We start from the raw sequence: 21,315 nt of genomic DNA on the forward strand, positions 1-21,315 counted from the left end.
GGCCTTTTCTATATTAAAGTCCCCACCGCATGACGGGGCAGCATTTTCAGGCTTTTAGATACAATGGCCAAAGGTCAGATTGTAATATGGAGCAAACGGGGATGGGATGGAATGGGGATAGGATAGTATGGAATGGAAGCTGCTGGGAACCGAAACTAGGCCGACAGGTGAGCAGGTGGCATTCGCTTTGCTTACGTGGCAATCTGGGACTTGACCTTTGTCCTCGGCAACTTTTTCTACCCCCTTTTGTGCGGCCATTTCTGGATTTCACAGCTGCCAAGCTGCATCGAAAACTTGCATGAAAGTTCAGAGAATTTATTGAAAATTGCTCTCGACACATATAACTGATAAAGGAATTCTGATAAAATTAGTAAAAGAAATACTTTAAAGCATAAAGCAAATAAATGGATTGACTTTTGAATATTTTATAATTTTACCTCTTAAATTTTTGAATGAAAGACTTGAATAAAAAATCTCAAAAGTCTTTCGGCCTAGCATTAATTCCGAAAGCCTATTTAAATAAATCCCTTTTAATGACAGGTTTCGCCTTTTTGGGAATTTTAAGACCAATGATATAAGCCCATGTTAAGAGTTACTGAAAGGATGAACACATGCACTGCCGTAAAGTCCCTTTCATTGTTTTGGTTAGTCCCCATCCAAGGTGAGAGTATTTCATCCGCTTTCTGTGTAATCAGCGTCATGTTGGAAATGCATTTCGCTCTTTTGTGCATTGCCATGCATATTTAAAAGCCCGCCCACACACGTTTGTAAAACTGTTTGATTGTCCTGGCAAAAGCTCCAGGCCCTAGGCTTCCTGCCAATCCTGTGTGCGTGGCACGTGTAAAGCGAAAATTGTCCTTGACTTTGCCCCTTCTCCGCTCCTTGGGGGAGTTTTGTTTAATTGCTAACACACTCCCGCACACACGAATAAAATTCCTAATGAATGCAAATGAATGGCGGACTACGGCAGCAACAACAAACTACTGAAAAGTATTTTATATGCGCAAAAAAAATTAAATTTTCATCACAGCCTAAGTGGGTTAAAGGAACACCCAAGGACAGGGGTGTGTGAAATTCCCCTGTTTGCATATTTACTGTGCCGGTATTTGTTTGCACATTTAATTTAAATATTTAATTAAAATTTCGAGCGCGGATTGATTCAAACAATTAAAAATAGCAGGCTCAGCAAAGTGTATTTAATTTTGGATACGAGGAATGGATATGGGGAAAAGGTTGCTTTCGCTTAGTTAGTTATTTCAATAAATACACTAGATATGTGCCATACAAAATATAGAAGATATGTTTAAAAGCATGTTTATAAAGAAATATAACAAACGAAGAACTTTTTTATGATTTAATTTTAAATTTCAATAAAATGAAATCGAATGCGTATTATAGACTTTGTTTAATGTGATAAAATGATAATAATCTCTTTTAGTCTGAAAACCTTCATGTGATTTGCCTACTGATATCGGACTACAAATAAACCTTTAAAGTCCACGTTTTAAATATGACAAACATGAATACATTTACAATCTCTTGGCCCAATTGTATTGCTGCATTTTGAATTCGCTTTGATTGATCACTTAGTTGATGCAATTAATATTATAAAAATGCCCAATAAATTGTGTTTGTATAGCCTTAAATGGCTTAAATGAATTTGGTATTTTCAAACAGATTATTAATTGTTTAATTCAATTACAGTGGCTTACACTTGGTATCTCGACTGTTATTTGATCTAATCTTTGTTTTCTATTTATTGAAATAAATGCCTGAATTTGTGTTTGCTGCCTCTGAATTTATAATTTTTTGTGTGCAATTAAATCTGAACCCGGAGTGTGTGTATTTGCTTGGCCATAAACATGATTAAAAATTGTTGGATGCCTATCCGCAGTTCAAATTAAACAACCCAACCCGCAATTGCCGCAAAAACAACAGCAACATCACAAAGCACCTTGCGGCGGCCTATGTATGTGTGTGTGCGTGTTTGTGTTTGCCGGAATGTGTGTATGTGTGTGTGCGGCTTTGGTCCTGTTTGCATTAGTAGGCAAGCTCAACTGCTCCGTTTCGTTTCGTTTCGCTTTTGTTTTATTTGCATTGTTCTGGGCTGCCAGGACTTTGTGGAGGGAGTTTATTTGCTCTTCGGCTTTTATGCGCGCAAATTGTTTACTCTTTTTAGTGGCTTCTATTGTGCCCGAACACAACGGGCCAGGATAACGATTGCCAAATGCTCTGCGGTTAGCGGACAACAGAGCCGATATGATATCAATGCATTTTTGTGAATTTTGCTTCTAAATTCTTTCTTTTTACTTAGGAATTTTGATTTTACATCTTTCACCATATGTGGATATTGTTGTTGAATTGTTAAATTATGAAAAACGTTTTACTTAATATTGGAACTTTAGAAATTATGTGGAAATTGGTCCTTTAGCTAAACCTTTACATTTGAACGATTTTTTAAATAATTAATTTGTATCAATGGGTAAATGTACTGCAATTTTAGTTTAAGGCCTAACTATAAATTTTATTAAAATATTATTAATTTAACTATTTCATTGAATTTATACATTAAATTATATTTTTTTAATGAGTTCTACATAACTTATATATTTTAACGTTTAAGAAAGAACGCCCAATAAATTAATTACCTAACAACCAATGCAGTATTTGCATTTGATTAAATACCCTTATACCCAACACCAATGTGGTTTTCTTAGCCAAATATTACTGATTGTTAAATATGCATAAATCTTAGTTTAAGTAAACATTTATTGTGAATGTTAAATATGTGGCAGATTAATAAAGAAATAATCATATATCCTAAATAAGTCTCCCTGCAGTTTAAAATCTTTAATTGAGCCTTACCTGTGAATGGAAAAGTGGCCTATCTGCAGATTAATCCAGCACCACCCACCGCCCGCTATTAACACCCACCCACTCCCCAAACGGGCAAACAATGCTCTCACCCACTTTCACCCGCCCGCCGAAGCTCTTTAGCCGCTCATGAGCAAAGAAAAAGCACTTAGCACCGCTCCTATTCCTCTCCTACTCTTCCTCTCCTCTCCTCTGCATAATGGCGCATAAGCGGACCACGCCTCCCGCCCCTTTATCCTGCATCACTCACACTCGCACGCTTACACATACACAGACATATGCAGATGCAGGAATATGGAGGAGGAACAACACTTTCCCCTTAATGTTGCATTCGCCGGCTGATGTTTGGCTTGGAAAAGCAAAAGTGCATACAAATGCGTTTCGTTTGTAGTCCCCAAACTGCATTCGCTTTTTATGGTAATGCAAAAAGTGGGCGGTGGGTGGAAAATGCGATTGGTGCTTGGCATTGGGACTTGGCTGTGACTTTTATTGGCTTTTCAGGGAGCGAGGAAGACGAAAATCTGGAGCGTTTTAGCCTAAACCAGAAATTAGATTCTTACTCTGAGGACTTTTATGGCATTCGGCAGATATTTCAATTGAGTAAGGATCTAAGTTTGGGAGAAATAATAGAAGAAGATTCAATAGCGTTAGAGAAAATATATTTTAACGGAAAAGTGTTGGAAATTAAAATTTAATTTTACAATATAAGCTCCTACTTTCGTAACTTGCTAAAAATCAAAAATACATAAATAAATCTAGATCACTTTACCTCTCCCCAATAATCATATTTATGCCGTTGGAAAGTTTATTTCGCTTAGCAAAAGTTCTCGTTCAATTAGGATATATTTATTGAAATAAAACGCAAAACAAATTCCAATAACTTTAGCAGCTTCAAGGGGAAATGAATTACAGCTTGAGTGAAAACTTTTCCCTCCCCATCGAACAGCTGTTAACCTTCGCCTTTCAGGTCCTTTTCGGGAAAGGCCTCCACTTGACCGAAAGTTGGACCATTATGGCAAATGCACAAACACAAAAGCGAAAGTGGAGCACAGATGAGATGATCGAAAACAGCCCCCTAAAGATATGTATATACACATAAGCATGGGAAACTCAGATACCCACATATCGATACTGATGGCCAGGCAGTTTTTAACTTTTGTAAGTCGTCTTTGGCATTTTTGATCCACTGACCCGAATGTCCATACATATTCCTGCATGTACATTGATATATGAATAGGTGGAATGTGTGCCGGCCTGCATATGCATATACATATACATATTTGATGACCAAATGCTTTTCAATAACAATACAACAACAGCAACTACAGACAGACACATCGCACAAAAGGCAACAACAATGGGCAAATAAACTATATGGAAATATTGAAAACGTGGGCTGAAAAATCGAGGAGGCTGGGAAAATGGGAGAGCAGGGCGTTCAATACTTTGAACTGAGTATGTGTGTGTGTGTGGTCAGGTGTGGCACTCTTTTGTGCCGGTGCATCCAGCAAAAAGGTATTAAAAATTCTATAACGGCAATACCTCAGGAGATACAGTGGGTGTTGCTTGAAAAATAGAATTATGAATTAATTTCTATACGCTTTAATAATTTAATAATTTATTACCAAACCGATTTACCAGTAATTGAATAGGATAGGATAATATAATCCACCGTATAAGACCGAAAAAGCCTATCAACTCCACCCATTTTTAGAATTATGGTAAAACAATAGAATTTTTCGAATTTTTGAAAGCAAATTTTAATTAAACGCAAAATTAAATACAAATATTTATTGCATGGGTTAAATTTTCGATTTATGTTGAGCAAGCATATTAAAGAAAACAATGTACTAACGAGTATTCCCTTGTAGGCCTAATCCACTGTACTAATCCCCCTGTAGTCGCCCGTTTCATATGCATATTTAAATACTTTCTGAGCGGACGCTTTGTTATTCAGCATAAATAACCAAAAATAGAGGTGGGTAAGCCCTTAAATTTATGCCAAACTAATGCCAGTCCCTGGGAAATGGGTTTCTCTTCGGTTTCATCAGCCAGGAGAGTTGCAGAGCGGCGGGCTTTGAGCGGGCTTAGTCCTTGTCCTGCAAAATGTTTTTAGTTTTATCCTGTCGATTGTCGCCGTTAAAGCTATAAAATAGACCGGTTATTATAAATTGCCATTCGTGGCCGGGCAAACAATAAAAAAGGCTGTTTTCTTTTTTGCTCGTATCCCTTTTTATGGCCATGTTCTATGCAAATGTTTGTACATTTATTAAAAATAGCAAAGATTTTGATATAATCCGTTGCATTTAATTGACTGCAACTAACTAGTGCAAAAACGCCATGTGGGACACCCGAGAGTCCTTAGCGAGGACAAAAAGCCCTGCGTAAAAAATCGAGAGGTGGCAGATTATTGGGTGGCCAATAATTCATGACGCTGCACAATAGACGGGTGGGAAATCCATTGAAAGGATTTTAATGGGGCGAGGATCGGGAACTGTATTTATTTGCATTCCCTGATCCGTTACAATTTCAATTATGAGAAATGGGCCGAGATGTGTTTGCATTTCATTTCGACGAGTGAGCCCGATGATGATGATGGCAATCATGAATTGTCCTTTTTTGTACTGTCGCCCCCAGCAGGATAAGCTGTAAAACAATGCAGGCTTACATATTAATGTGCAATCTCGTACTTTAATTCAATGTTTTGAATGTATCGTGTATTGTAGTGATTTTATGATGTAAAATTAAAATTAACTTTCGTTATTTAAGCATCCCTAATACTTTCGAAAAATCGAAACTTAAATACATTTATAAGATTTTTCTGGTATGCTTTGGGCAAAGAAACTTCAAAATATTTCCCCTGGTTATAAGCTTTCCTTCAGTCCATACAAAAGGTAAAAGTTAAATAAGGCAAGTCTGTTTGCCTCGGAAAAAGTTTCACAATTTATATCACAATCCTCCCCTGGTATCAATTCCCCTAGCAAGGACATCGTTTTGTCAGTGGCAGCGCTAATAAACAAAGGCTTTCACTTCGTTGATTATTGCCATTGAACTGAAAACGCGACTGCCAGCGACAAAGTGGAAATGGAATGGGGTGGAGTCCTTGACGAACCACTCCGTCACCAGGAGCAGACTTCTCCGCTATCCGTTATCCGTTATCTGTTAGTTTAGCTGCCACTACATGTTGTTTCAAAGTTTTCCCGGAGCAATCAGCTGGGTGGGATGAAGGTGGGAGGTAGAACAGGGCCTTCCAGCTGCTGATGTTGATGCTGCAATTGGAAAAGTCAACGGCTGCCTGCAATGCCAGAGGCAATATTGTCTCTTCGGCTGGAAGGCGGGCTGAAATAAGGGAAATTGAAAACAGAATCGCAGACGGCAGGCAGGTGGAAAGGCAAAGGAAATGCAATCAAGTCGGTTACTGTCTGAGTTTTCCTTGTTGTCATAAGAGGATTTCTCGCAAGAATTTCGCAAGTTTGTCGGGAGTAAGTTCGTTTGATATCGAAATAGCTCGGATTTGTTCAGCTGAATAATTAATCAAGAAAATCGCACGAAAAAGAGAGAGAAACATAATGATGGAATTAATGGAAATATACTTGCAATATTTTGGTGCCCTTTTGATCTTTAAAATATTTACTTATTTATTTAAGCAAGAATTTTTTTGCAAAACCTAATTGTTTATTCAAGGAAGTGTGCACTTGGCAAGCAAACAATCAGAAATCACTATGTTTGACTTGCGCATAATAGACGTGGCTAAAAATCGCTGGCGACGGAATGCATGTGTAATTTTTGCATTCAGCTTTGGCAAATATTTGCGCACCGAATGAAAGTAAATGGCAATGGTATGTGGCCCAATCGTTGGCATCGGCATTCAATTTGAAAATATTGCAGCCTCCGCCTGCCGGCGACCGCCGACCGACGATTCAAGTGCAAATCGAATCAGCCTGGCGTGAAAACGCGCCAGGAAATCGTGGCCAAGCAAAAAAACGGGGAAATTGGGAAAAAATCGGAAAAATCTGAACATATATATATATTATGTTATTATTGGGCTTTTGTGCGCCGAAGGTCCTTTCAACATATGGCGAACTGCATTTAGCATTTAGCCTGTGAATTTCTGTGAAAAAGTTGTCACGCTCAGCTGGAAGAGCAAATCAAATTTCCGGATCAAAATCCTTTTGCCTGGCCAAAATCCTATTTCCGTCATTAAAGTTGCATCGCCAACTCGTCCTTGGCGACGTTGCCATGGCATTTCAGTCGAACCTGGACAATTAGTTCAGCGTTGAGCGCTGAGCTGCTGTTGCAGCCTTCGATCGCAAAATCTGTTCCAATTTCGGTGATTTCCCAGCAGCCTCACCTGCCACTCCATTTGGATTCTCGGCTCTCGGACCGTCAGCGAGGAGACCCCGACTAAATAATCAATATCTGTCACACAAAACCATTTCGGGCTCCTGGCGCCTGAAACTTTTCGGCTGACAAAAGTTTCGGTGTGTCCAAAACAGAGACTGAACAAATAAAGTGACGCGCTGTTTTCATTTGTTTTGATTGAGGTTTGCATCTTGTTCAAACAAATGAAGGTGGACGGTTGGATTGCCCGGTGAAAAATGGAATATTGAATTACAGTTGGAGCTGCTGAAAGTGAAGGTATAAGGGGATAACATTTGGCTGTATGGGCAAGAATGACCTAATTAGAATGACCTTTTAAATATGCTAGGGACTGTAATATATAAAAATATATATTTTTAAATGTTAAAATATGTGTCCAAAAGTATGCATTGAATTAAGGATAGTCCTTTTGCGCATGAATTCATATCACTTTTCGGCTAAACCTTTATTGTTGCATACTTTTAGACACCTATTTTGACATTTAAATGTTATTTTGAAAACTCATCTATTTCTGTGGCAACACAATTAATTTTTGTTTATTTTAATGTATTATTTAAATATGCTGATAGAGAGAACACATATTTGGCTTTTTCTGCAGAGAAAAATAAAAAGATTAGGTGCTCGGAATTGAGCTATAAAATTATCCCCACAATCCACAGGCATTCGAAAATATTGCCAAGCATTAATTTAATTTCTAAAACACATCCCAAAGTCGGTATGGTGAAATTGATGCCCGAATCCGACATTTCCCACATTTAAATGGAAACCATTCGATTCTATGGCCTTGCTTACCTTGCGGCAGTTCATTTCGGCTACGCCCCCTGCTTTTGCCCAAGAATATGCTGATCAACTTTTCCTTCGCTTTTTTGGGCTGACATTTGCACATTTTATGGTCCATGGCCACAATTTAATGTTCGATGTGCTTTGTTGGTCCCGTCTTGTTGTTGTCGTCAATGCCATTCACATTTTCGTTGTGGGCTAATTTAATATTGTGCTTTGTATGATTTTCACATATTATCAAGAAGTTTTATTGCGGCAATTGAACACGTTGTCAGAGGGACTTGACTCCGTATCGTCGTAAAATTGAAGCACCCCCAGTATTTTTGGATATTTATGTTAAGGATATTGTAAACGTGTATTGGTGTGCGTATACGTAATATGCGGGTGGCCCGGCGGCTCTGTTTTGTTGTTGTTGTTGTCGGTTGGGTTGTTTACTTTTATTGGCTTTCGGTATTATTGGTTATTGGGATGCGAGGGATACGAAATGGTAGTGGAAAAGGTGCGCGTGCCTGTCTAGCTGCCTGTTATAATTTAACTTTTATTTCTCTATTTATGGCTTAATAAGACACACGTTCTCGGGGTTTACCATCCAAAGCCAAGGATGCTTATCGGGCACTTAAGCCAACAACTTTTTTACGGCCCGGTCAAGATAAACGTTTATTTAATTGCCGCACACGAAACTTTCACAGCGATGACAAAACACCACCTCCCTTATCAATGGCAATAAATTTAGATTTGCCTATGGTAATAATTAGCCCATTGAAACTGTGATTTATCATGCCCAATAAGTGTCCAGCTCAATGAAAACTTATGTTTGAGCCATGCTGCTTGCCATCAATAAATGTGATAGAAGTTAAGGTGTTTTGGTGAGAATTTATTACTTAAAAGGAAAATGCCCAAGAGGAAAATTTAAATTTATTTTATTTAATTATGTAAATAGAACAAATAAAGTCTGTATAAATTCACTTTTAATAAGTGGATCTAGTGAGTTTCATAAGAAGCAACAATAAATATTCAGTGAATTATCACTATGGACGGCAGTCCATGTAGTGACGAAGCGCACCAGGAGAGTGTGCGAAGGCGACTACTATATATACACGAAGAAATGAAAATCTACTGTGATGGTCCGATCATAATGAATGATACACCTATCGAAAGGTATTGCAAAAACTTAAAGGATTGCATACCAAGACTTTAGGAAAATCAATTGGCTTGGGAGAGAGAGCGGGGAAAGTGAAAAAGTTAAAATTTCGAAATTTGGAGCTGTTGGGGCCGGTGGGGATAAATGCCCCCTCGCAATGTTTTAGTTGTATTCCTTTTGAAAATACCCGTCGAATGAGGGGTCATTTGTCAAAATCCGACGCTCCGTTCAAAAGTTATAGCCAAAATAAGATTTTCTTCTTCTTCCCAAAATGAAAATTTAATTCTGTTTGTCCACTTGTCCACTTGTCCACTTGTCCACTTGTCCAAAATATGTTTTTTAAGTTCTGAAAATTTGATATGACGTTCATCACATCGATATAAAAAACTTTTGTTCTACCACTTTTGGAAAAACTAGCTAGTTTAGCGGGAAAACAGCTATAAATAGCTAAAATTCGGAAAGCCGTAACTTCTATACTACTAAAGCTACAGACTTGTGCTGCATCTCGTTTGAAAGGTATTTTTAAATGCTATAAACGCCTTCTATATGCAATTTGAGTAAATGTAATAGTTAAAAAGATATGAACAAAATAAAATTTGTTTAAACTTTTTTTTTAGCTTTTTTTTTAATTTTCTCAAAAACGGCTCTAACGATTTTCCTTACAACTTTAAACTGTATAGCCCTTGAGATTCCTTAAATTTTGGTATATAACACATTACTGTAAAAAGTCACGTTTAAAAGTTATTTTTATACGAAAATAGCCACTTTTGCCAGCTCGAACAATTAACGCTCCCTGAGTATTGAATTTTGTGGGAGGGTATCCGAACTGTATTTTAGGGTCATGGAATCAGTAAATTTGCACTTAAGAGTTCCATATAGGAATCTTTTGTTCTACGACTTTTGGAAAAAGCCGCTACTTTAGCGGGAAAAAGCTAAAAATAGCTAAATTTCTTTAGTTTGTAAGTTCTACACTACTAAAGGTACAGACATGTGCTATACCTCGTTTAAAAGGTATTTTAAAATACTTCAACGCCTTTTTAACTTAATTTGTTAAAATACAATAGTTTAAAAATTATGATTGACCAATTTAAATTTAAATGTATATATTAGCTCCTATGAGAGCAAATGTAAACAAACAAAAACTTCTGATATCAAATAAAAACACCTCTTAACGAGGTAAAAAACTAGTGACGACCGCACCTTCAACATACAAAAGTTCTGATATCAACATTTGTGACGAAAAATTATTACACTCGTCATTAAATAGACTTTCTAATATTTTCTCATTCGGCACGCTGCAATAGAAAATGCCTGTGAAGGGAAAAATGCTGGAATAGTTTGCTAGGGCGGGCCGAATGAGAAAATATTAGAAAGTCTATTTAATGACGAGTGTAATAATTTTTCGTCACAAATGTTGATATCAGAACTTTTGTATGTTGAAGGTGCGGTCGTCACTAGTTTTTTACCTCGTTAAGAGGTGTTTTTATTTGATATTTTATTATGGCAAATATTAATTTTACTTTCTTGAATTTATATTCTGTAAACTTTTCTGCGCTTTAAGTTATGTAAGTTAAACGTTACCATTGCCGGCGACTGAACAGTTAATAAAATTCCGTGACGTTCTTTTGGCATATTTTAAGCCCCCCTGTAGGAATGCCTCACTTAAAGTCAACAGCAAATGGCAGGACAAATGTTGACAAAGGAAGGCAACAAATAACAAACAACAGCCGGTGAAGTGGTCCTTGACGAAAATGAGAGCGCGCTGGGGTCGGCGTAGTTGAAAGGATGCAGCGGAGCAAATATCGTGGGAGCGAGGACTAGGCCTAGTTTGGGATTTCGTCCTGCAGCTGCAGCTGACCACAGGTCGCGGATAAGAGGGAAAGGTCGGGAAAAAGAGGGTGAGAAAAGGGGAAAATCCTGGAAAAGCGTATTCCCCCAGGTTACCACGAGCCTTCTCCTCGGGCCAAGCCTCTTGAGAAATAACGCTTAGCTTCAGCTCTTGCTTTATATTTTTCTGGCATTTTGCTCGGAGTTCCCCCACTTCATTCCCTAGTTGTTTTTCCTCCATTTTTGTTTTTAGCTGGTAAAGTCTATTATGCTTGCGAAAATTGCTTTACAGCTGCAAAACAATGCGGCAAAAAAGGTTACACAGCACAAAAAGAAATACACACAAAAATGAATAATGACAGCGAACTGGAGGGAATGGTCTAGAGATTACTTTTAACTCCGGGTGCCATTCAGTGATAAAATGCAGAGACCTGAATGCCCTTTCCAAATCGGAATAAATATATTTAGTATAAAATAAATTCATGAAATAAAAATGATTTTTAATAAAAGGATACTTATTTCTAAAATGCAAAAAACATTTTATTAAAATTCAAAATTGTTCAATAAATAACTACATACCAAAGTTTAAGTATTAAATACTCCCAATCATTCAAAAACTTTTTAGGAACACTTTTTCTCTCCTATTTTTGCGGATTATAGAAATGTCTGAGACATAATCACCGAACCCCCCGAGTGAGGGTATTAAAAGGGAATTTACTATCAAAGTCTCCGGACAGCAGCAGTGAAATAATATTTGCCCCAACCTCAGGGGGAAGGAAATCGGGTGGGGAAGTGCAGCTAAAATAATTTGCGCATAATGAAGCCGGAAGTGTGAATGCAAAGAATACAAGGAAAGTGGAGGAAAGAACTTCATTATCTGCGCCAAGCAGCTCTTCCAGCGCGAAGAAGAAGAAGAAGTGGAAACTCGGGCTTGGTCGAGGCATTCAAGCAGGGAAAATTACACAAAATCTTTGCCGGGATTTTCTAATTAAAGTTTCAGCAAACGAAACGCGGCGCCAAAGTGAAATTAATGGCTCTGCCATTTTTGGCCAGACCGGTTTCTCCCCATTTCCCCTTATTTGCTTGTGTGAGTGTGTATTTGGCTTTATGAAGTCAACGATGGCAGCATTTTTGGCCTCTTAATCTGTTCTCTCACTCGAACTCAGCTCTTCCCGCTCTTCTGCTCGGCCGCCTCGGTGTGTGCGTAATTTATTTGCAATCAATGCGGCCCTAAAGGACATTATTTTTACATTAAAGCAAGGGCTAAGAGTGTGTTAGACTACGAAGGAGACTACACAAAGTGGGCCAAAAAAATCCGTGCCAAAATACGAAGTTGGCTACCATTTGGCAGCTGTCACATAATACATCTCAAACCGCGCAGGCATAAATAATGCGAGAGACTTATGGACTTCTAATGGGGCAGATTACTTTAAGTTAGGGCGACTAAATCAGTCTTTTTCTTTTGGTTAAGATTAATTTACTTGGAAAAATAAATAACAATATTCTAGTTTTTATTGTTAGATATTTATTTAAATTGCGTACGATATTTTTAATATAAAATTATTTTTTTACAATATTAAAAAATACTTATTCAATGAAATACATTTTTTAAACTTGTTAAAAATTGATAAAGATATTAATAGATTTAAGATAAATTATAATTGCCCCCAAAATGTTCATATTAAGTTAAAAAAAATATTTTTCATCTCTTTGTTTTAAGTGTACGCTGCAAGAATACATTATCTGCGCAGGGTTTGGATAAACTATTTGTGGGAATCATTTGTGACATGTGAGATCTCACATTTGTGTGTTTGTCATATCGCACGTTAATGCGAGTTTCATTAGGCTGAACCGCCACGTCTCACCACCCCCTACCCCCAACCCCCTTACCCACTCCCTTAACAGCGGCCATTGCTCCGGAGTTTGTCTGTGTGCGAATATTTGTGCTTGTGTCAGAAAGAACTGACAAACTGCATGGAAAGTTTCTCGAACCCCGGGCACGTATCGTGTGTCATAAGCAGGAAAAGCGGCTTTTGGCTTTCTGCAGTGTCCGCTGCAGTTGTGCAGTTGGAAATAAAATTATTAACCCCGCTGCAATGCAACATAAATAGGATTAGTGTCTGCAGCAACTGCACAAGGAGAACAAACACGACTTGGACTTGGATGGCTGGCTAGATGGCTAGACCGAAGGAGACGCCGGAGAAAGGCCACAACAAAGGCAGCCAGGCAGCATTTGCATTTGCATGTTGCATACTTCACGGCGTTGTGCTCACATATGATAAACGGCAACGACAATGCCACAACCACATTTCCACACACACACTCATACATATAGCTGTATCTGTGTCTGCGGGTATTTCCCTTTTTTCACTATCTGCTTCGTTCTTCGTTTTGCCTTTGTTTTGGCCGGGCAAAAATGCAGCTGAGTATTTTTCAGCTACATGCAAAAACTTCATTTCATTTCTGCGGCTGTCGTCCAGTGTATTGACCCCTAAACGCCCTCCACACACACACACAAGCAGTCAAACAAAACATTAGTGACAAAGCCATTCCATTTTGCTCACACCCCCATTCCCATTCCCCATTTCGACACCATTGCGGTTTTTGCAAGCATTTTGTTTGCTTTGTGGCTTCCGGTTTCTGTAACTGTTACTGTTACTCTTTTCTTTTACTCTGTTCGAAAGCCGGCTTTAAAAATTCGCCATCGTACCCAAAAGTCAACTGCTCTGAGCTCAATTGAGTATTTGTCCAAACGAGCAGAATAATTTAAATATGCATCCACGGTATTACTATATTATGAAGCCATCAACGCACTGAAATGGCCTTCAGGTATTTGCAGCGCCACTTGAAATCGGTCCAGGGATTCCGATTCCGATTCCAATTCTGATGCCCGTGAAATGCCGGCGGCTAGTCAACGAGGCGATTTCCAATGCGAAATCTGAGAAAAATCGCCTGTCATAAAATAAATTATTTGCATTTTTCCACGGCACTGAAACACAATGTGGTTTTCACATTGTTGGTTCACGTATTTCATTTCATTTCACTTTTAATTGTTGCTCTATATAAAAACTGGATTTTAACTGGTTTTAATACATTAATTAAAAAATTTTAAAATTTTCGTTTAAGTGAAAAAATTGAAACATTTTCTTTTTAATGATTTGTAAGCTATCTGTTTAAATGTTTAATTAACCTCTTGTGTTCATCCTCTTTTATTACTTAAAGTTCCTTTTTTTTAAATACCTCTTAGTTCATATTTTAGCGTGCCTCCACTCAAGTATTTCCCTTTTTACCCATTAAATTTTTTTAATTCTTGTTTTGATCTCAAGTAACACCACACTAGACGCTGCAGTAGGTGCCATGCGGTTTTGGGCTTGAAAAATTAACGCGGAAATGCAAAAGTGTTGCTCATACGCCCCGTTGCTTGCATGCAAATTTCATATATTAAGCCCGGCAAGGGCAGTGGCGTCGCACAGAGGGGGTAAAAGCGGGAACTTGTTGTGTTTGGCTTGCATGGTCGACGGCCATAATTGCAACATGCCGCACAAGCAAAAACACACACACGCAGCGCAGTGGGCGACTTGGGACTTTAGCCTAGTCAAACAAACCGCGGGGCACAACCGAAAACGAAAGAAAAAATCACGACAAAAAAGCAAACGAAGGAAAGCCAAATTTCTAGTTGAACCCAAATGTGTAGCAGGGTAAGAGGAGGAAAAGGCACTCGTACTCGCGTGGCTTTTTGGAACTCCTGGCAGGGTGTTCTTATGACTTAATGTGGCCTACGCGAGTGGGGGTTTTAGGAAATGCACTTGAAGAAAACTGGCTAGCTGGTACACCCAGAGAAATGTGGGACTATTTTTTAGGTAACGTATGACCTAAAAAATTTAAATAGACTAAAATTTCAGATTTAGGTAATGGGTTACCTAAAAATATTAGCATGTGGACTATGTTCCTACTTTTTAGGTAAAGCTAAAGAGATTTTTATAGGCCATCGTAACCTTCAAATTGGTCCATAAGACCTAAAATTTAGGAATAATTTAAAGTCGATTATCACTCACAACTTAATACAAATATTGGTCCCTAATATTAATAAACAAATTATTCGGTTTTTTAAGTTTAATGTTAAAAAATTTTTTAGACTTTTCTTAAAGCTAGTGATGGAAAAGTTTCAATATATAAAATCAATACCTACGTGGACTATTTTCCTACTTTTAAGGTAATAGTGCCCTATTCTAAAAATAGAATTCGCCTGAGCCCCTTGAAGCAGGCTTTGGTTTTGCCGCAGGGCCTTTAAGTAGTTCCGTAGACCAGAGGCTAGCCTATTGGACTCTCGCGCAGAAGACCCGGGATCGATTCCCACCGAGGACAAAATAAAGTGATTGTTTTTTCAGAAAGATAAAATATTTGCTTTTCCGAATAATACAATATAAGCAATTAAAATAATCAAATATGTTACTATCAATAGTAAAAATCCTAGCTTTTTTTTAAATACCTAATATTTAGGTAATTCTGACCTAAAAATCTAGTCCACTAGCCATTTTTTTAGGTAACCATTACCAGAAATAAATTCAAGACTGCGTACAAAATATAGTCCACATGGACAACATTTTAGGTAATGCATGGCCTTGGCGCGTTTTTCTGGCCATATTTCCTAAAATTTTAGGTAATTAGGCCCCTTTTTAGTCCATTTTGTTTTCTGGGTGTAGCTGTTAAAAATATATAATTTTAAAACGATATCAAATAATTTTTATTCACAAATTTATATAGTAAGAAAAATGGGTAAAACCAAATAAATAATTATTATAATCAAGTTAAAAAAATAAACTTTTCATTAGGAAAATATTTGTAACTAAAGCTTACTGATACCGAAAAAAAATAATCATAGAAACTAAAATATTAAGTTTGAAAATTGTCTTAATAACATGAGTATTGAATTAATACTTTAAGAAGTACAAAATTGAAACTAGAAAATATTAGTACAGGCTGTACTATTTATTTGGTATTCAAATTAAATCTATACCAATCTTTTAATTTAACGAGTAACAAGTGTTTGGCGTACCAATAATGTTTACAGTTAATAAGTAATTTCCCTCGGTGCATTAAGTTGAATATATACAGACCCCTTTTGAAGTCCATTAAACTGTCCGCAGTTCCGAGTTTACGACAGCCGCACTAACCATTACCCATTTACCATTTTCCGTCTCTTTTTCCAGGCCTGATCCTCATCCGGAATCATTATAGTTCGAGTATGCGATGGCAGCGGGAAGAGCAGCCGCGACGCTGGAGGCTCCGGGTCCGCCCAGCGGTCAGGACATAGCCAGCGACAACAGCGCCCAGCGCCGCACGTTAGCCACGAAGGTGCGGCGAAAAGGGCCACGCCCCCAGCGGCGCCTGCACCCGCCCCTGCGAACACCGCGATCCCCCCGCCTGCCGCTCACCCACCAACGGATCCACCTGCTGCTCTGGCTGATCTGCTGTTGCTGCCAACTGGGCCAGCTGGCGGCCAGCGAGTGCCCGGCGGTGTGCGAGTGCAAGTGGAAGAGCGGCAAGGAGTCCGTCTTGTGCCTTAACGCCAACCTCACCCACATCCCTTTGCCGCTGGACGGGGGCACCCAGTTGCTGGACCTGAGCGGCAATGAGATTCAATCGATACCGGACGACAGCTTCGCCTCCGCCCAGCTGCTCAACCTGCAGAAGGTTTACATGGCCAGGTGCCACCTGCGGCTGATCGAAAGGCATGCCTTCCGCAAGCTGATCAACCTGGTGGAGCTGGATTTGAGCCAGAACCTCCTCTCGGCCATACCCTCGTTGGCCCTGTTCCATGTCTCGGAGCTGAGGGAACTGCGGCTGAGTGGGAATCCAATACTAAGAGTTCCCGACGATGCCTTCGGCCATGTCCCCCAGTTGGTGAAACTAGAACTCAGTGACTGCCGGCTGTCGCATATTGCAGTGCGTGCATTTGCCGGTCTGGAAAGCAGCCTGGAGTGGCTGAAGCTGGACGGGAATCGGCTGAGCGAGGTGAGGAGCGGCACCATCACTTCGCTGGCCTCGCTTCATGGTCTGGAGTTAGCCCGCAATGCCTGGAATTGCAGCTGCTCGCTGAGGCCGCTGAGGGCCTGGATGCTGCAGCAGAATATACCGAGTGGCATACCGCCCACCTGCGAGTCGCCACCAAGGCTGTCCGGTCGAGCTTGGGACAAACTGGATGTGGATGACTTCGCCTGCGTTCCACAGATTGTGGCCACGGACACCACAGCCCACGGAGTGGAGGGCAGGAATATAACCATGAGCTGCTATGTGGAGGGAGTACCGCAGCCGGCGGTCAAGTGGCTGCTGAAGAACCGCCTGATAGCCAATCTCAGTGCTGGCGGAGATGGGGACTCGGAGGCGGAGCAGCCCAGGACAGCGGCCGCCACGCAGGGCAGGAAGACCTATGTGGTCAATATGCTGAGGAATGCCTCCAATCTGACCATCCTAACGGCCGACATGCAGGATGCGGGGATCTATACGTGTGCGGCGGAGAACAAGGCTGGTAAAGTGGAGGCCAGTGTGACTTTGGCCGTGTCCCGCCGACCACCGGAAGCGCCGTGGGGCGTGAGGATCGTGCTGCTGGGCGTCATAGCTGCCCTGCTCCTGGTCGGCGGCTCCTCCTTTGCGGCCATCTGCCTGTGCTCCCTGCAGAGGCGACGAAAGCTGCGCCTGTGGAACTCTGTGCCGCCGGTGAGGAGAAGCGAGAGTTACGAGAAGATCGAGATGACGGCCAGGACGAGACCGGATCTGGGGGGCGGGGCCAGTTGCGGGGGCGGCAGTGCCACTGGTGCCGGACTCTTTCACGATGCCGAGGAGCAGGGCTATCTGCGGGCATCTCACACTCCCCTGCAGGACAACGATGCGGGGCAGGCGGCGGCCATTGTGAATCCGAGTGCGGGAAGTGCCCAGCGGAGAAACGGGGACTACCTGCACGTGTCCACCCACTGCGACGATGAGGAGGAGGAGCAGTTGCACCATCCACATCCACAGCACCACCCACTTGCACATCCTCATCCCAATCAGCAGCAGCAGCAGCTGCAGCAGAGGAAGGGCTCCCAGGGCCATGTTGTCTCCGCATCCGGGACGAATAATTCAGGAGCGCTGGAGGAAACGGATCTGCACATACCGCGCCTCATCGACATCGGCGGGTGAGTTGACCTACACGCGGAGGAAAAACTGGGTTGCTAATTTAAAATTTCATTTGTAAATATTTTTTAAAGAGGTATTGGTTGTGTAATTTACCTTAATAAATTTCAATTTTAGTTTATTTTAATTAATTATAATTTAAATCCTGACTTACACCTCCCTTTCGCTCAGTGCATGCCTCGGGTGCCCTTTGTTTCTGCGGTTCTCGTTACTTCGAGTGGCAATTGTCCCCCGACCGGGCGTCCGTGTCCCTGTCAAAGAGCTGTCATGCTCGAGTGCGGAACGCGCCCGGATCTCCGTATTGCGTCCGTATTATGGGCAACACTTGACACTTCCACTCTGAGCTCGAGCTCGAGTCCTTTTCCACCCACTCGGCCCATTCACCTCCATCTCCGGCGACTGAGCGAAACGCGCGTGCTAATGACGCGCGAAATATGCGAGCACATCCACATTCAACCGCCCACATCCACATCCTCGTACAGGCTACAAGACCACATCCACATCCACCTCCACCTCCACATCCTCGTCCACGAGAAGTGCTTTATTTCGGGCACACTGAGATCTCACTCTGCCTGATTGGCGCTTGTCATGTGAAAGGCATCCTGCCGCGGATACGAGTGCGAGTGCTGGTTAATGGATGTGCGGCCGGTTATCTTCATGGACGAGGACACTGCCGAATAACGAGAATCTGAAAAGTCAAGCACTCAACGAAAATAGGATACAGGCGACTTACAAGCGGGGTGCAAACACAAAGGGACTTTCTTTTTGTATCAGGCAATGACAAAGAATATTTTATGTTTTTTCTCTTAAGATTTTACTCCATCACTAATTAGTTTTTATTTTAGTTCAACCATTTTTTGAACATTTGTAATACTTGTATTTATTATTATTATATTATATTAATATTTTTTTAAGCAGACAAGTTTTTTATATTAAAAAAAATGCATTTTACCTTTCAAACTAGATTTCTGTTAGTCTTATTTAAGAGTCTAGTAAACACGCATTTTCTGAGATCATGACAACTGTAGCGAATTTTCAAAACCAAGAGATATTTCCAAAATCTCATATTTCCATTTCAATTTTGTTTATTTCCTTTAAATTTAATTTAATTTAATTTTTCCAAGACTAAATTGTAATTTCCTATCATTTTTCTCCTTTCTTCCAGTACCGATTCCGCCTCAAGTTCGATCTCCAGCCAGGTGGATGCCGCCGCTCGCTTAGCGGGCTATGCCGGCCACACCTGGAAGACCACGCCCATTGCCACCACCAAGATCAATTCGCCTCACAGCAAGCCGGCTAACTCGGCGGCGGCAACCTCCTCCCTGAATCCTCAGGGAACGGGAACGGCCACGCCCTACGCCCACTATGGCCTCCAGCCGGCGGACGAGATGGCCACCTCGGTGTTCTGCAGCGAGGGCCAGGAGAGCGACCTGTTTGACAGCAACTATCCGGACTTGCTGGACATAGCCAAGTATGCGGTGGCCCAGGCCCAGCAGCAGGAGGGTCGAGGGCCGGGAGGCTACGGCCAGGCCACGCCCACTCCGAACGGCGGTCTGTGCACCCTGCCCCGCAAGCTGAAGACCAGCGGCAAGTACTTCCGCAACTCCTCGGACAGCCAGTCGCCCCTGCTGGCGGATAATTCGAGTAAATACGGGAGTAGCACCCTGGGCGATGGCAGCTTCCTGAACGAGGCCATGGGTCTGGGTCGGCGATACTCGGCGGAGTCCAGTTATGCGAACTATTCGAGCACGGCCACCTACACGGGCGGCGGCCAGCGGGCCAATAGTTTCCTCAACCTGGTGCAGAGTGGCGCCCACAAGGGCAATCTGCTGCCCGGTCATCTGGGCCAGAAGCCCAGCCTGCCCTCGAGCCCAGTGCAGCATCAGCGATCCCTGTCGAGTGCAGCCACGCCCCTGCTGGACTTCTCCGCCCTCGCTTCGAGGGCGGCCGGAGCGGCCAACTCCTCGGTGGCTGCCTACGATTATCATGCCGCCCAGTTGGAGCGATTCCTCGAGGAGTATCGCAACCTGCAGGATCAGCTGTGCAAGATGAAGGAGACCTGCGACACGATCCGGAAAAAGGAGACCCCGCTGCGCGTGGCCATTGGCCAGTCGGCCGCCCAGTTGGCGGACCCCGTGATGTACAGTGCAGCCTCGCACAGTCCGAAGCCGCCGGCCACGAGTAATCTGAAGGCCAAGACCCTGCTGCCGGGACAGCCGCCGGATCCACCGCCCTACTGGCTGCACCGCAATGCCATGCTGAAGCGGCTGAACGGGGACGGCAGTGGAGGGGCGAGTGGTGGTTCCCCGTCGCCCGCCTCCCCGCAGCCCGGACAGGATATTTTCAAGAGCTAATCGGAAGCGTGTACAGCCGGAGGACTGAGAGATGGGGCAGGAGGAGAATCGAGAGCCTTCGGTCCACCGAAGATGGCATGAGCTTGCGGGAATACAAAGAATGGTTTATAAGTAAAGGAACTAAGAAAATTTATTTATTTATGAGTCAAAATCTGCCAAGTGGGCCACCCCTGTTCCGAAGGTCCGATTTTCATCGATCTTTTTTACTTTTCCGGTTCACAACGAAAATATAAGAACTTCATTTGAACGGTTTTGCGAAATTTTGAGTTTTACCGGAGTTATAGGGGTCAAAACATGGCATTTTTGACACTTTTTCGAAAAAGTTGCACTCAGTCAAAAATTCATAACTTCGGAACGGTAAGAGATATCTTTATGATGTTTTCACTAATCGCTCAAGAATTATTATGGCTTTCCATAAAAAAATTTTAAAAAAAATTAAAAATTTTTTTTCTTAAAAATAAATCAACATTTTTTTTTAGTTTTTATTTTTTTCAGTGTTCTTCACCAGCTATAGAGTTTAAAACCATTTGAAAATGAAGTTTGATTCATTACGAAAAAGATAAAAAAAAAAAAAGAGGGGCCCGGACAAAGGTTTTTCGCAATATCGATTTGAAGAAGGGCGCACAGCGGATTCCCATACAAAACGACAAAAAGTGCGTCATTGACAGCTGCAGTCGGCTGACGCTACGCGCGCAACGGCATGTGTTGACCAGCCAATTTTCACGAGCAAGCCGTTTTTGTATGGGAAACCGCTGTGCGCCCTTCTTCAAATCGATATTGCGAAAA

At 41.5% G+C, this 21,315-nt stretch overlaps 1 protein-coding gene across 2 annotated transcripts in view; it reads left to right on the top strand.

The window, feature by feature from the left end:
• Positions 1–20,654, top strand: part of kek3 (kekkon 3) — a 36,676-nt gene extending 16,022 nt beyond the window's left edge. For both annotated transcript variants that reach the window (XM_070211674.1, XM_017147454.3), the window contains exons 3-4: positions 16,213–18,177; positions 19,341–20,654. In XM_070211674.1, coding sequence (XP_070067775.1) covers positions 16,253–18,177; positions 19,341–20,529 — 3,114 coding nt within the window. In that variant the 5' untranslated portion in view covers positions 16,213–16,252 and the 3' untranslated portion in view covers positions 20,530–20,654. The remainder of the gene's footprint in view (positions 1–16,212; positions 18,178–19,340) is intronic.
• Positions 20,655–21,315: the final 661 nt, after the last annotated feature.

Source organism: Drosophila takahashii, chromosome 2L (genome assembly GCF_030179915.1).
Source record: "Drosophila takahashii strain IR98-3 E-12201 chromosome 2L, DtakHiC1v2, whole genome shotgun sequence".
Lineage (NCBI taxonomy): Eukaryota > Metazoa > Arthropoda > Insecta > Diptera > Drosophilidae > Drosophila > Drosophila takahashii.